We start from the raw sequence: 16,801 nt of genomic DNA on the forward strand, positions 1-16,801 counted from the left end.
GAGTTGTGTCTTTCTTCTGATGAATTAAAGTGCACAGAATATGTTGTTCTTTTGGTATGGTTTATATGGTGAATGAATGTAAACAACAAACATGGCTATTGTTGGTACTCACCGCTGTCAAGTTAGCAGCTTGTGGAAGACTCCGTCGATGTCTCAATGAGTGCAAAGGCAGAGTACACGCAGGCAGGGAGGCGGGTGGGTAGGTAGGTAGGCTGTCCAATCATTTCATTCAGCCCGAATGGGTTTATTACAGTCCTGCGACAGCCACAGATAACGATTTTTTTTTCATTCTTTTTTTGTCAGAGCATTTGATTTATTGATTGCTGTCGGGATATAATGAGAATTTCAATAAATACTGTATAAACAAAAAAAAAGGTTGTAGAAGAAGATTACCAACCCTAGCTTTAATTCAGCCATCAACAATGATTAACTGTTGTCATCACTGTCGCTGGCAGGGTTTTGCATGAGAGTTCATCACAGAGTAATCCTGAAAGAACAGCATGTACAGTTCACATCATTTCCTGGCACCACAGAGCAGCACCACTTAGAAGAGGTCAAAACTCCAGCAACACTTTTATATAAAACAACTTTAGGCCCAGTTGTTCTATATACTACAAACGTTGCTGGAGTTTTGACATCTTCCGACATTTTCCCTTCTCCCTGCACCTTGGAAGTAGGTGAAGCTGTGCCAGAAACCCCCAATCTGCTCCTAAAGCACCATTCAAGGCAGTCTGACCCTTGTTAGACGTAATCTTTTCTCCATCGTTGAGACAACCGCCCGGTACACAGAAGTAATCTACCATGAATGTGCCCTTGCTTGTATCTGATTGGCCTTGGCTACCGTGGTGCCGTGCCGGATGACGTCGCAATGTGTTGCCGCAAAAGGAGAGCCAGGTTCTTCTAACTTTTCTGCGTTTTTGGGACAACTTCACCTTGAAATTACCTTTATTTAGAGTGCCTGCTGACATTTACAGGTTAAACATCTACATGTTCAAATATACACAAAGGCAGAATCCAAACATGAAGGGAAAAATGATCATACTACTGGAGTGTTTTGTGTTGAGTGCTAATTAGCAGATGTTAGCGTGCTAATATGCTAAACTAAGATGGTGAACATGGTAAATACTATACCTGCTCAACATGTTAGCATTTAGCTCAAAGCACTGCTAACACTCATAAAACCTGGAAAAGATTTCTGCTATACAGCATTATAGGAACATTTATTGACAAAACAAATACACAGAAAGTAGTGCCGTTATTTCTGTTCATTCGTGGCAGTGGTTGAAACTCAAAAAGTATATACAGCTCAAAGCATAAACTCACTCAGACGTTGGTAAAGGCACACACTGTCACAGCCCTGATTCCAGGTGTAAGTGCACATGTGCGATGATCATCAGTGAAGAATAAGAGTCAGGATCTGCTCGACCAGTCGTAGAGTTGGTTGGCTGATCGGGTAGTGAGGCGGCAGCTTCTCCTCAGCACATGACAGCTTCACAGAGTACCTGGAGGGAAGAAACAAACATCTATCCGTATGTACAATTTTGACATACCATATTTGAGTATTTCCATTTTATCCTTCTACTCCACTATATCTAAAAGGCAAATATTGTACTTTTTACTGCATTACATTTATTTCACACTTCTATTTACTGGCTGCTATTTACATAAAAAATCATATATGATGCTACTATACCACTAATCTACCCAGTAGTATACAAAGCAGAGGTGTCACATGACTTTGACTCGAGTCACAAATTTGATGACTTTAAATTCGACTTCACAAAATAAAAAAAGACTTGTAACTTGACTCTGACAACACCAGTGACTCGTGACTTCACTTGGACTTGAGCTTTTTGACTTTTTGACTTCCGTTATTTATTTTTTATTTACCGTTATTAAAAAAAAAGTGTTTCACTAATCAATTAATTTCACGAATCAATTAACGTTAACACTATTCATTCAAAAAATATAGAATAAAAATTGAAAAACCGTAAAATAATCATGACAACAATAATAATAATAATAATAATAATAAAAACAATACTATTTCTTGTATAACTTCACCTACAAAATGTTCTAGCAAGCATATCAAGGAAAATTTGTAGATGAAATAGTTACTAACACTGCCCTGGTATGGGTTTCATCATTGGCAAACTTTCCTTTTCATTGTGAAATCATCCTTTATTCATAACCATCCTGAATCTTGAGCAGAAAAGAGCACAAACCTGAACTCCTCTCTGAAGTGGGAGCGGAGGTGCTGTGCCAGATGGCTGTTGTACTGCAGGCAGGCCAGCAGGAGGCGACAGCGCTGGAATAGCAGCACAGACTGAACTGGACTCAGAAAGGACTCCTGCAGGTCTGACAATACCAGCACCACTTGCTGGGCCTGGTACCCAATGAAGGACAACTGCAGAGAGATGAGGAGACCAGCTCTAAAGTACGGGGTTTCAGTTTTAACTCAACAACACACTTTTATTACCGGTTTAAAATGCAGACCAGCTCTTTCAGCTTTAAAGTGTTATTGTCATTTTCACGTCTTTGCTTTGGACTGTAATTACATATTTGTTTTTACATTGTGATGTAGTGTTTTTGTACAGAACCCAGGAAGAGTAGTTTTTACCGTGGTAGTAACTACAGTAGTAGGGAATCTGGGTAAATAGATAAAAAATATATACACTACCAGGCGAGGATGAGGCTGCAGGACTCCGAGGATCCAACCAACAGACAGGAAGTTGTCGGCAGAGGAACATCTGCTTGCCTAAAACACAGAAACGTTTCAATAAAGTGTGAAGTCACAGGCTGAGTGCAAATGTTGAGGTTTGACATTTTACACATACAGAATATGCATAAGCAAAATAATTTTGATTTGATTGTTATAAACAGGCAAAGGTTGTTTTTTATCCTAAATGGCACCACCTGCGATAATTTTAAACAAGGGCAATAAAATTAGACAAAAAAAAGAGAGTAAAGTGAAATTAAAAACAGAGACCATTAAGAATAACCAAAATGAGAGAATTAGTAAAAAAAAAAATATATATATATAAAATAATAATAATGACATTAATTATAAGCCAAAATAAATAAATAGGTTTTCAGCAGTCGTTTAAAAATGATCACAGAGCCCGCATTTCTCATCATTTTGGAGCATAGTTAAAACGACTCTCTTGTGCGTATAACTGTGTGTATTTAAAAACCCAGCAGTAGAAGAGCTGCGATAGTTAAGGATTGTATAGATGAGGGTTTAATATTAGCAGTGTTAATGCTCAAACAATCAAAGTAAAGGGAGAGGTTTAATGTAGATAACTCACCTCGTGGCCTAAAAGCAGCAGCTCGAAGAGCAGCGAGCAGGCAGCGTCCAGATACTCAGCTAGTAAGGCCTGAAGCCAACAGAGAAGGTCAGCTGTAGCATTAAAAACAGATTAAATGAATAATCATATTAATGTGAGTAGAGAGCAGCTCACCTCACAGTCAGCCAGAGTTCTTTGGTTCTGTGTTTGTAGCTCTGCGTCACATATCAAGGCAAGCAGCATTCTGGAGGCCAGGTCACCTCTGCAGGGAGAGATAAAAACAATTATTGTATAGAAGCAGAAAGTTTTAAAAAGATATTTAAGTATTCAAATAGACGGAGGACAGGTGGGATGTTTACTTCTTGGCAGAGAGTAGGTTGAGTCTGGCTGGTTCGCCCTCCGTTTCTCTGAACATGACGGCGAGCGTCTGCACGGTCAGAGTGCTCAGTCTGAACAGAAGCATTGAGCGGGTGTTAAAGTCATATACTCCATATTAATACTAACACTAACTTGAGGATGAAACATTATGAACACACACTCACACACTCAAAGCCGTCCTCCTTCTTAAACAGCCACAAGTATGTTGTGTCAAAACAAAGTACTTTATAACCTCAAAGGGCGATTTCCTTAATTGGTATTAAGGGTGTTAGATCACACACACACACACACACACACGCACACACTGAAGCTTACAGTAGTTGATCTGCTGTGTAGACTCTACTGAGGCTCTTACATCCGTGCAGAGATTCCTCCAGAGTCTGAACCAGGAAGACGCACACCTCACTGGACTGAAACACAAGAGAGAAGGTCCTCACAAACATATAAAACTTTACTCAAGTCAAATCTGGCTTTGGTCTGTATGAGAGTGTGTCTTTGTGAGGACATTTTGTTTGGTTCACAGTTACTGGCACTAGTAAAAATGTACATTTACAAAAGTACTGCACTGAGGTACTTTACCTCCATTTTCAGCTACTCTCTATTCTACTCTACACTACATCCGAGAGGCAATTTTTACTCCACGACATTTATGTGAAAGTATTTACTAGTTCCTTTAAGGCTTTTACAGACCGGGGGCGTGATGAATAAACAAAAGACTCACCTGCAAATATAATATGTCAAGGGCTTTTATTGTGAAAGGCAATAAAATAACGGAAGGAGTGGATAAGGATATGGATATGGAGCCTCTGTGTTGTTGTTTCATAAATATAGGCGCAACTCAACCAGTTCCACGCAACTTAATTAGTTAATGCCTTTATTCCCGATGCGAAAGCTCAGACAATTGACCTTTGACATTCTGTGTGAAAGTATTCATGACATAAACAACAGTTTGGAAAAATATATTGATGTGCGAATTAATCACACAAAATAAATTCTATATTTATTGCTTTTTTATTGCTCTTGTTCTAAGGCTCACTTATGATTGAATGATCGCACGAAGAAAATGCTGGCGGTGTGTAACGGCCTTTACTGATAAAGACTTCACATAAAAAACATATGATGGGTTTATAAAATAGGATGCTATATGTAATTTCAATCAACATGTTTTGTTACTAGTTTTCCCTATTATTGTTATTGGTTGATGAAAATGAAATCAGTGTACGAGGGCATGAATTATGTTTGACTTGAAAAGGGTTCCCTGGATTCGGGTCAGACATATAGTTATGATGGTTATGGTTAGGGAATGATTGATGTCAAGGAGAATCCTCACAAGTACCAACATGTATCTGAATGTCTCACCCTCCAGAAGAGACGTCGTAGTGCGACGTTGCGGTGAGCAGCAGTCCTCAGCTCTTGCAGCAGCATGTAGAGACTCTCCACGCTGATCCCCTCCTGCAGGAGCTCAGAGCTCAGCTGACCAAACAGGTGAGCTGTCCTCTCCCAGCTCCACGCAAACACACACAGAGCAGGTCATAAGTAATGATTCTGCCTGTTACAGTCCTGTACTGTTACATCAGAGTTTTGTTACCTGATGACAGGAAGTCGCCTTCCAGGAGAGGAGCCAGACGAGCACTTCCTTCTGTAGAGCGGGTCCAACAACAGAGTGGCCCTCTGAACACACACACATATACACACACACAATCTTTGTTAGACCTTAAAGGGAAACACCGCTGATTTTATTTATTTACTCTTCTAATTCACTCTTTAATTTTCCATTTCTTTATTTATCTATTTATTTTTATAAATTTCTGTATCTATTTATTTTTGCATTTATTTTTATTTATCTATTTTTGCATTCATTTATATTTATTTTTAAATGTGAATATTAATTTGTTTATTTTTGCATTCATTTTTAAATGTGAGTATTAATTTATGTATTTCTGCATTTATTTATTTCTGCACAATTTTCCTTTTGCATTTCACCCCTTATTTATTTCCCCAAACTTATTTATGTATTTTTTTCTTTATACATTTCTTTATGTATTTCTGTCTCATTATGCAAATGAGGGGGTTGTCACTCAACTGTGTCATCATGGGGTCATTTCTACATTTATTTTTAATATTATTTTCGCTATATTCAATGGCATATTTTTATATATCTATTTATTCATTTATTTTTATTTTGGCAGGTTACGTCCTCCATACCATACAGGCCAACCCTCAGCATTAAATCACAGGATGTATTCTTCATGTGTGTTTCCATCATCACTCACGATAATGAAGCTGTTCCACAAGCTCTGTAGATGGAGGTAAAGTCTGGACGTGTGTGATACGGCGTAAAGATGCAGCTCAGCCTCCCTCTCCTCTCCGTTGCTCTCATCGTCTCTTTTCAACAGGCGAGACAGAACTGAACCGATTCCCCTCGGGACCTTGAATACACAATGGGTTGTGATGTTGCATCCCCAAATGATTTATACCACATGCAGAAAAAGAGGCTATTAGGAGGTGTAAGACAGTTTGTACCTGTCCAGTGTCAGGGACGTTCAGCCTGTGATCTGAGGGTGACAGAGGAGCGGTGGGGGAGCCGGTGGGGGAGGGCTCTGCGGAGGGAGGCTGGTTGGGAGGGTGTGGGACCCTGAGGAGGCCCAGAGTCTCCGGGTCTGGACAGGAGGCAGAACGTGTGGAAGAACGTTTGGGTTGGGTCCCCCTTTCACCGGGGATCCTGATGAACAGGACAGAAAACAAAAAGAGATGGATGAGATTAACTTTTACTTGATAAAAGCTAGTTTTTAGCACAGCAGACATTTTGACTTGTAATAGCAGGAAACGTGTTACTTATAACAATAACGATGGCTCTGTTCCATTTTGGTGTCACCTTAACCCTCCGAGACCAACAATAGAGCCGTTTTTGTCTTTTTTAGGGGGGTACAGGGGGTCCTAAAGAGACCATGCACAGAACGTTTTAACCCTCACACGACCAACTCTGCAATCATACAACCGTCTTGAGTTGTCCGATGACATGAACGCCAAGTCGTAACCATGGGATTATTTATTCCATCTCACTTTAGTAAAGCTGTTTCTCTATTTTGAATCCATCCAACAGTTATTTTTCTGATGTGTATTGAGCATTACAGCCATGTGTGTCTTCTAGTGTTGCTGACAGTGAAGCAGAAAGCTGCTCAGTAATTTCAATAATGATTCAACGGCTGTAAACTGCATTCATGTCCCCAAAGATCCAACATTACTTCTTTGAGTGTGTGTGTGTTTGTTTAATGACCTCCCAGAGGTGAACTACACTCCAGCAGAAGGACAGATAAGCATGAGACAGCGTTTACACATCACACACATCAGCTTTAAAGCAGTGTGGCATTTGTTGTAACCAGGCAACAAGTCGGCGTTCAGCGACAGTAAATCTGATTGCACTTCCTCTCGTCTCTCCACAGTCCACAAACTGTTTCCTGACTGACGCACAAACACACGACACAGAGGAATTACAGACACGACCAAACAAAAAACAGGAAGTTAATAAACCAGAACAATTAATTAAAGATAAATGTGTATTCAGGTAAAAAGTCAGATGAAGGTAAATGATACAAATAATTCTCACATCATAATTAGATGAAAAGATGAAACAATGCACAAAACTACCACTTCTAAAAACTGCACAGCTCTCTCATAATTCAGATGTATTGTACTTATTTTTATAATATTTTTTTTCATATTTATATTAATTCTATTCTATATTTATGATTCTTGATTTTTGCAATACTTGCTTTTATTTTCTATTTAATTTTCTCTTATTATGTTTATGTTATGAACGAATACACCAAATAAAATAATCAATTTTAAGATAAGGGCTCGAGTAACTTGTGATGCACATTTTTGGCTTTTTTCTAATATTAAAAAATAATAATCTGCAAATTAATCGATAATGAAAATAATCGTTAGTTGCAGCACTAAATGTAAAATGTATTCTTTGTTGTTCATATACTTTAAATCCATTTCTGGAACAAATAAATATATTTGGATCTCAGTCAAAAGACAGAAAAATATAATTGTGGTTGTCGATCATGGTACTTCTTTAAATTCCCCAGTGAACAATGACAATGTTCTGCAGGTAAACTGAGGTGAAACATGTCCCTCTTTATTAAATAAGTCATGAGCTACCTGAGACACGGAGGAGGATTATTACAAAGCCAGGTAGAGTGAAGCAGCTTTCACTTAACACATTATTTAGTTGTTTCCAAACCGAAACCGGAAGATGAAATTTAACTTTATGTGAAATGTTTTGGCCTCTCCGTGAGGACTCTACCTTCTCACCATCACCACACATATACACAAACACTCATATATACAGTATATGCAGGTATTTAAGCTCCTAAAGTTTAACCCTCCTTCTCTCTTGTAGCCCTGCACACAAAAACGGCTGTAAAGGTTTTATAGCTCAGAGAGTTTGTCTGTCTCCGTGACTCCCAGACAGGATCTGTACAGCACGGAACGAAAACAACATTAGACACATAAAGTTACACCATGTAGGGCAGCTGTAAGTCCGAAGTGTCAAATATTTCCTTTAGTTGTGAATAATAGCAGTGACTGATGGAAAAAAGCTCTAATTTAGCATTTGTTTCAAAGTAGAGTTCAGTAGAAGCATTCGATTTAAGAAGGAATTATGCTTCTTTTCAGACTCAGACAGTTAAAAAGTAAAAGCAACCAGAGCCAGTCTCAGGTTCCATACATGGGTATCACCTGATAAACCAGAGAGTGTGTGTGTGTGTGTGTGTGTGTGTATCTGTAATGCTCACCTCTGTCCAGGATATCCTGTCGGGGAAATAAAAGACACAGGAGGGTTGAAGTTACACTTAAAGGGGAAATAAACCAACAAATAAAGAACACATGACCTTCACTGTTTGTTACAGATTTTCACAAAATAAAATACCCAGAGTAGAAGTAACTCATATTTTACCACTGTCTCTGCTTACATATAAAAAAACAAAACAGATTGCACTGTGATTTATTTGCAATAAACAGATCAAAAAGATGCCAAAATAACTACATAATGATGCGGATTTGTAAAAAGTCTGAATTTATGCTTTGTCCGTCTGTCCGCGGGACAACAAGCAAACAACTTTTAAAATGCTTGTTTTCTGAATGGAGTTTGGATCGATTAGTGTCAGGCTACTCAACATAACGACATCTAGGCATAAATATGGCAGCAACGTTGTTGTAAACGGATCAAAAGTATGCCGATCCTTTTGGTAATTTGACATTTTAAAACAGCGTTTACCTTCTACGGTGTGTGTTATTGTTGGGCAGTGGCTGGGTCTGCGAGACGACGAGGCTGCAGGAGGAAGTCCCACCCTCCTCTCTCTCCTCAGCCAATCACGGCTCCTCGCAGCAGGCTTGTCAGTGATGTAGGTGATTCGTATGTGCTGGCAGAGTTCCCGGTCCTTCCCATGGAGGAAATCTGGTAGGTCATTGACCTGAAGAGATGAAACGGAGCTAAAGATCTGTGTTCAAGATGTTCAGTCGACTGTACATCTTCCTTTTATGTATTTAGTTTTTTTATTTTCTACAGTAATTATTAAAATAGTTTTAATACTTCCCTCTATTTTGTAAATGTGTTTATACATTTATCTATTTCCTCTTTTATTTATTTTTTTCTGTATTTCTTTCTCCTCTTATGACAATGAGGGTGGCTGTCACACAAAAACTACTATGCCTGAGGTTTTCATAGTCATAGTCTCTCAACAGATTAATAAAATACTCATTGGTTGCATCTTTAATAGGTGTAATGATAAAGAAAAAATCATTACAGGAGAAAATTACTGACTCTCTCTCCTTATCATTTTGATAGAGTTTGAGAGAATTGAAGTGGACAACGCCAGAGGTGCTTGAAGAGGGGTTTTAGTCTCGAAGTCACAGTGAGTTCAACACAGTTCAACACAGTTCAACACAGGCAATAATCTGACAGTTTAAAGCAGACAGGATTAACTCTGTGACGAAGAATTTAAACCTTTGACCTCTGACCTACGTGACATAAGGTGGTAATCAGAAGCATATTCTGCTACATGGAGACTCAGCATGTTATATAGAGTTTACATTACGTAGCATTAAGCTTGAATGAATCTATTCTGAGCCCTCAGTAGTCTAGACTGGGTCATTCAGTTTAATCTCAGGATAACGGTTTCCTGATTAGTTAATGTCTTTATGGGACAGGAAGCGTTTATATTTGTGCTATGTGTCACAGAGATATACAACTGATTCCTTGTTCTTCAACCATGTTTTAATATATTTAATTAATTGAGAAATGAGAGCAAAGACTCATAAAATCCTGAGAAATTGCAGGTGTTTTAAAGCCTCATCACCTGAACAAGCTGTCAGATATTTAACCTTCCTGTCAATTTAGGTATTTATTAACAGACAAAAGAATAGAAAAATAATTATCAAAATGTCATTTACAATGTTTTAGCTGCTGAGAAACTTGGGAAGTTACTGTACTGTTATTGTAAACCCCTATGTTTGGAATTTGTTAAAACTCTTTATTGACTGAATAATGAATACATAAATAAATCAATATATTATTAACAGTTGCAGTCCCAGATGATTGTAAGTAGAGATGAAACTAGGCTAATTGTTGAAGTAAATTTCCGGATTTCCTCTGTTTTATATTTTTCATATTGTCTAACAAAAGAGGTAATTAGAAAATTACTTATTATTATTAAAGATTTATTTCTTATTTAATTAATAAATGTAATTATTTTTTTTTTTTAAAAGACATCACCTTGGGCTCTGGGATCGGCAATGTTCATGATCATTTGACAATTAATCAAACAAACAAAAAAATGGCAGATAAATCGGTAATGGAGACAATGGTTTGTACAGCCTTAAAACTATTATTGATTGAAAATAAATAAATAAATAAATAAAAGGTTAATTAACATTTAAAATAGTCATTAGTCGAAGCCCTAATCACACACACTGTATATCATAGTGTTAATATATTATTAATAGTTTCCGTTAATTAATAATATTAACTGTAGTCCCAGGTGATTATAAATTAATCTGGCTGGCTTTATATTTTATTTAAACATGTACCAACACAGGTGAAGGCTGGAACCAAGGCTGGATTACCAACCTATCAGGCCCCTGAAACAGGATGGTTTGAAGCAAAAAAAATAATTATCTGATGATAATAAGAGATTATTATTACAAGTGTAATGTTCCTTACAAATGTAATAAATATAAATGAATTCAGCCAGTAGAAAAGGTGTGAAGTGAAACCTGTAAATCAAGGTGAGTCATCTGTAATCTGAAGAGTTTAGCTGGGATCAAACTACAGGAAGCTGTTAGTTAACACACATAGTCAGGTAATTTAATTGGCTTTAATCACAGTTAGAGCTGCAACTAATTGTTGATTAATCTGATTATTTTCTTCATTACTTGTCTACAAAATGTAAAATTTTTTTTTGAAAATGGTGATTTCCAAACTCCCCCAAAAATTATTATTTTCCCCAAAAATCAAAAAAATATTCAGTTTACTATCAAATAAGACCAAAAAACTGTTTATCTGCTAAATTTATTGTATGGAGTCATTTATTTATTTGTTGCTGGAATTAGAGAATGTTTACCATTTTCGCTTGAAAATATCTTAAATGATTAATCAATAATCAAAATAGCTGCTGATAATTTATTGATTAGTTGATGGTAAAAAAAAAATTAAAAAATAAAAAATTTAGATAATTGATTAATCCCATAAATCCTTTTTAAAGGGTTTATTAATTTATTAATTTATAAATGAATAAAAACAAAAATAAATGTATAAATTTAAAAAATACAAATATTTATTGAGTAATTTATTTATTTATCATTTATTTCTTATTTTTGCAGGTTCCGTCCTCCATAATGTAAACATAGAAAAATGGCAGTTTTTCAAAAAAAAAATCTCAACTGAAGGTCCTACTTGCTATCTCCATGACAACTGAGCAACTTCATCTTTATGAGGAAAGCCAAGAGATGTGGTTGAAAGCTTTGGAAAACACCAAATAGGTGGATCTTGTGTTGAGAATATTTTATTATTATTTTTTTTAATTATAATTATTATTTAGCTGCAATATTAAAGTGATGTGCACATTAATTCATCAGTGATTATAACACAGTATATATATCTATATCTATAGATATCGATCTAGATCTATATAGATATAGATCTAGATCTATATATAGATCTAGATCGATATCTATATCGATCTAGATCTATATAGATCTAGATCTATATATATAGATCTAGATCTATATCTATATCTATAGATATAGATATATATTGGTATAATATTGGTATAATGGACATTATTCTAAAATGGGCCATTCTGAAGTACCTTTTTGTAGTACAGTATAATATTAGTATATTTTGATGCTAATAATTTTGTACTTTTACTGAAGTCAAATTTTGAATTGAATTGGAATTGTGAATAAGATAAGATAGAACTTTATTAATCCCGAAAGAAAGTCTTGTGCCAGAGATTGTTCCAAAATACAACAAAATTACAACAAGTTCAAGTGTATAAAATACAAGTGTATAAAATAAAAAAGTACTATTTCTAGCACCAGTGCCTAATAGAATAACAATTAAGTAAGATACATTTAGTAAAATGTGTAAATAAGATAAGATAAGATAAGTAAAATAAAAAAGGTAAAGTAAGCTAACAAACAGAAAAATAAGTACTAAATCAGTACTTGTGCAGTATTTTGGTATATTACCTGCTACTAATATTGATTTTTTTTTTTTTTAAACAACATATTTATTGAGTTTTTTCCCTTTTTTCTGGACTTTTTAAAGGACAATTTTGACTGTTTGACAGTGTTTGGATCAAATTATTATTATTATTATTTTTTAATTATAATTGATTGATGATTATAATGATTTAGCTGCAACATTAAAGTGATGTACACATTAATTCATCAATTATTATAATACAATGATAATAATATTGTATATATTGGTATAATGGACATTATTCTAAAATGTGCCATGTCCCCTTGAGGTATGGACTTTTTAAAGGACATTTTTTACAGTGTTTAGATCAAATTATTATTATTTTTTATTGTACTTTTACTGAAGTAAAATTTTGAATTGAATTGGAATTGTGAAAGGCAGGACTTCTAGGTTACTTGTGCAGTATTTTGGTATATTACCTGCTACTAATATGGATTTTTTTTTTTTAAACAATATATTTTTTCCCTTTTTCTGGACTTTTTAAAACGACAATTTTGACTGTTGTTTGACAGTGATTACATCAAATTATTAACTTCCAATCAAGATTAAAGGAGCGTTAAATGACTCTTAGTCACACAGTCCTACAGCCGATTATTTCTCCTTCACCCCACTAATCTAATAATTGATTAGTTTCAGCTGCAGTCACAGTAGTTCAATGAGCTTTAACTAAAAATATAAAAAGTATAATGGGATTTGGTCACCAACTCACCAACTCGATGTCACGCACGCGCCTGAAGCTACAGGCTTCGGTGAGCGTGCGCGGCGGGTACTCGGTGATGTACACGCACTCGTCGCTCATGACAACGTGCATGTACACTTTATTAACGGTCTCTGATATCACCACGCACGGCTCGTAGGCTCGGATCTGTTCGTACACGGTCCGCTCCGTGTTGCGCTTCAGGAACGAGTCCAGCTTGATGTTCCGGTGGGAGAGGAGGGTACCGGAGCCACAGGAGCCGGTACGAGCCATGACGGTAACTTTGTGACGTTCGGTCTGAACTTTACCGGTCGTCCCGTTGTCCCGTTAACGTCCAACTGACTGACTGACTGAGCAGTTAAACCAAACCGCCGCTCTCTCGCGCTGTCTCAGCGTCATCAGCACCACTCTGCTCTCTGATTGGTCTGCGCTGTGAGGATGAAACGCTGCTGATTGGCTAGAAGATTAAAGCGTTATTTCACATTAAAAGCATCTCTGCAGCATCTTCTTGAGTCTAGAACTCTTGTGCTCAGAGATGCTTTTAATGTGAAATACATAACCACTTTACACCAGAAAAATTGGATATAGAAATGTCTTTATTTATTTATTTGAAAGTCTACATGCCAGGTATGAAAGTAGGGGTGTTGAAATAATAAATCATAGAATTATTATGCTTTATTTTGTTGCATTAAAAGTAATTAATTTAAATAAATAAATACAAAATAAAAAAGTTTCAGGTTTGTTTTCTTGCTGGATTTATACATAGATCATTTGAGGGGTGGTTAATGTACAATTTTGTTAGTTTTACAAGAAATTTAAAGGGAAAAGTAGGCTTTCTGTGCAACACCAATTAAATACTCAGTCCATCCAAACTGCCAAGAATAAAAAATGTATGATGGGGAAATATTAAATCATTTATTTATATATGTATTAGATAGATAGATAGATAGATAGATAGATAGATAGATAGATAGATAGATAGATAGATAGATAGATAGATAGATAGATAGATAGATAGATAGATAGTAACTTTATTGATCCCGAGTGGAAATTCAAGTTTCCAGCATCACAGTTCCATAGTGCAAACATTTTTAGTAAAAAGGCAGTAAAAAAGTTAGTAGTGCAAAGTACAAAGTACAAAAAAGTATATACCAGATATAGAAATACAAGGAGATGAAGAAAACTGTTAAAACTGAATGTAGTGCAGAGTAACAGCTGTGATACAGGACTATTAAAAAAATGAATATAGTGCAGAAGGGACTGTTAAAAATGAATATAGTGCAGTTATCTATTTCATATGCCTAAAAGTAATCAAATCAAAATATATTTAGTCTAAAATATACTGGAATCAGCTAGAGATGTGCCGATATACACAAGAAAGATATAATGATATAAGGAGTATGAGAACATTTCCTGATACCAAGTAATAATGTTATAAAATTATTTTATCTAATTTAATGAATATCATTCTCCCATCACATCACATTGATGCGACTCATATGAAATGAAACATAAATATCAACCATAAAGTTAAAACACATGAGCCCACAGTGGACACACCATTAAAGTACATTAATGTTTCAGCAAAACTATTTTATATATTGGCTTTTTGGACAATGCATTTTACTGTAACATATTGCACAATAACATCTACTTTTAATGCAGCACTTCTAAACAAAAGTGTTACAGATTTAACGATAGCACACAGGCTTGTTGAACTTTTATTTAATGAGACTAAAACCATTACAATCAGAGAGGTGTTATAAGTGCTGTAAGCCACTAGATGTCACTGTTTGAAGCCCCAAAGTTTCATAAATCTTCATCTGTACATCACTAAAGAAAGATGAATGTTGTTGCAGCATCCGAAGGTTACCACTAGAGGGCGATCGCTTCCAGATTATTTAGTTGTGTATGTTATTAAAATTATTCAGGCACATTTGTGTTTATAAATGAATAAAAAAATAAATAAAAAAATAAAAAAATAATAAAAATAAATATATGAATAAAAAAACTGAATTATACACACATTTTAAAATAATATAACAATTAAAAATAAGATAAATACTTAAAAATAATTATAAAATAAATACAAAATAAATAATAAATACAAAATAAATAAATAAATGCAAAAATAAATAAGCAAATTTAAAGATTAATAAAAATAAATACATAAATAAAGAAAGGGGAATTATACACACATTATAAGATAATATAACACTTAAAAATAAGATAAATATTTAAAAATAATTATAAAATAAATACAAAATAAATAATAAATACAAAATAAATACAAAATAAATGAATAAATGCAAAAATAAATAATACAATTTAAACATTAATTAAAATGAATACATAAATAAAGAAAAGGGAAAATTAAACAGAAGCGTAAACAAATAAGGGAATAAATACAAGATAAATAAATAAAGAAGTAAATTAAAACACATTTTTCAAGTCACATTTTATCAATTAACTAATGGCTACATTTATTTTTAATATTATGTTTCTGCATTAAATTACATATTTATTTATTTATTGAGTCTTTTATTTATTTTTTCATTTATTTCAGATTTTGTCAGGTTCCGTCTTCCATAGTGTAAACCTAGAAAAATGTTAGAAATGTGATGATATCTTCTACATCCTCCTTCTCGGCCTCATCTTCCTCCCTTTTTGACACATTCACACACACAGGGAGAGAGAGAGGGAGAGAGAGAGAGAGAGAGGCGCTGGCTGCAGCTCTGAAGGGGAGCTTTGTAAATGGCTGCAGAGATGAACGCCGAGTTGTTTTGCAGACCAAAACACACACACACACACACACACACACACACACACTCTCACACCATGAAGGAGATGAAGGCAGTGTTGTTTTACAGAGGAACACACTCAGTCTTTTATCCAGCTCAGTAAGAGGACTGGGACACTATAGACACACAACATAGTCCAACTAATCTGTGTCTGTAGGATGAAGCTGCAGTTAACCCTTAATATATTAAAACTTTCCCTATCAAAACCCCCAATCTGTGGTTCTGGTCAGCTGAGTCGCACTGTACTCCTTCATCATCATCACCTTCATCATCATCAGTCTGTGTTTGTGTGCAGCTGAAAAACAAAAGTCGTGGGCCGACCGGTCACACTGTCGTCTTTGTTCTGCAGAAGAAGAAAAACAGTCACATTTCCACCAAAGAGAAAGAGAGAGAGAATATAGCCACACACACACACACACACACACACACACACACACACACACACACACTGGTTATGGTTGGTGTTGACCTTCATGGCATTTTGAAGTCTGCTGACGAGGTTTAAAGTTCAAACTCTGTGACCATGCTTTTACTGCCAAATTCATGAATCTGGTGTCAGGCTGCAGAGAAGCCTCTGAAACAGTATGTGGACCAGTTTGAGTATATATCTCTTTATTGACCCAATATTCAACCTAAACTAAAATGTACTCTTTACACTTTTTGGAATTATTTTTCCACTTTTTGCTCGTCTTTGTTGTCTTTTTTCACTCAGAGGCATTATCCTTGGAGGAGTGGTGGGGTGTGATTTGTATAACTCATTTTCACTTTTTTTTTGTAAAATAATTGTTTCTCTATGTGCATGATTTCTTGTTTTGTCTAGTTAGTCTTTTTTTTTAATTTGTGATGCTATTTTGGCCCCATGCAG

The 16,801-nt window shown here is 35.3% G+C and overlaps 1 protein-coding gene across 1 annotated transcript; it reads right to left on the bottom strand.

Moving 5' to 3' along the window:
* Positions 1-385: 385 nt before the first annotated feature.
* Positions 386-13,535, bottom strand: c23h12orf56 (chromosome 23 C12orf56 homolog). Its single transcript, XM_074625800.1, has 14 exons — positions 13,148-13,535; positions 8,950-9,145; positions 8,468-8,483; positions 6,189-6,387; positions 5,939-6,094; positions 5,254-5,336; positions 5,025-5,169; positions 3,981-4,075; positions 3,647-3,736; positions 3,462-3,549; positions 3,309-3,377; positions 2,681-2,758; positions 2,226-2,407; positions 386-1,502 (listed from the first exon to the last, which is right to left on the bottom strand). Exons 1-14 carry the CDS (start codon positions 13,406-13,408, stop codon positions 1,394-1,396), a joined length of 1,767 nt encoding a protein of 588 aa, XP_074481901.1. The 5' UTR covers positions 13,409-13,535; the 3' UTR covers positions 386-1,393.
* Positions 13,536-16,801: the final 3,266 nt, after the last annotated feature.

The sequence above is a fragment of the Sebastes fasciatus genome, chromosome 23, assembly GCF_043250625.1.
Source record: "Sebastes fasciatus isolate fSebFas1 chromosome 23, fSebFas1.pri, whole genome shotgun sequence".
NCBI lineage: Eukaryota > Metazoa > Chordata > Actinopteri > Perciformes > Sebastidae > Sebastes > Sebastes fasciatus.

Bases quoted from the DNA above. Each gene is read 5' to 3' on its own strand.
- c23h12orf56 (XM_074625800.1), bottom strand. From the start codon at position 13,408: ATGGCTCGTACCGGCTCCTGTGGCTCCGGTACCCTCCTCTCCCACCGG. The intron at 9,146-13,147 runs GTGAGTTGGTGA...TCATCTCTTCAG, and splicing joins GCGTGCGTGACATCGAGTTG to GTCAATGACCTACCAGATTT. The intron at 3,378-3,461 runs GTGAGCTGCTCT...TGTTGGCTTCAG, and splicing joins GAACTCTGGCTGACTGTGAG to GCCTTACTAGCTGAGTATCT.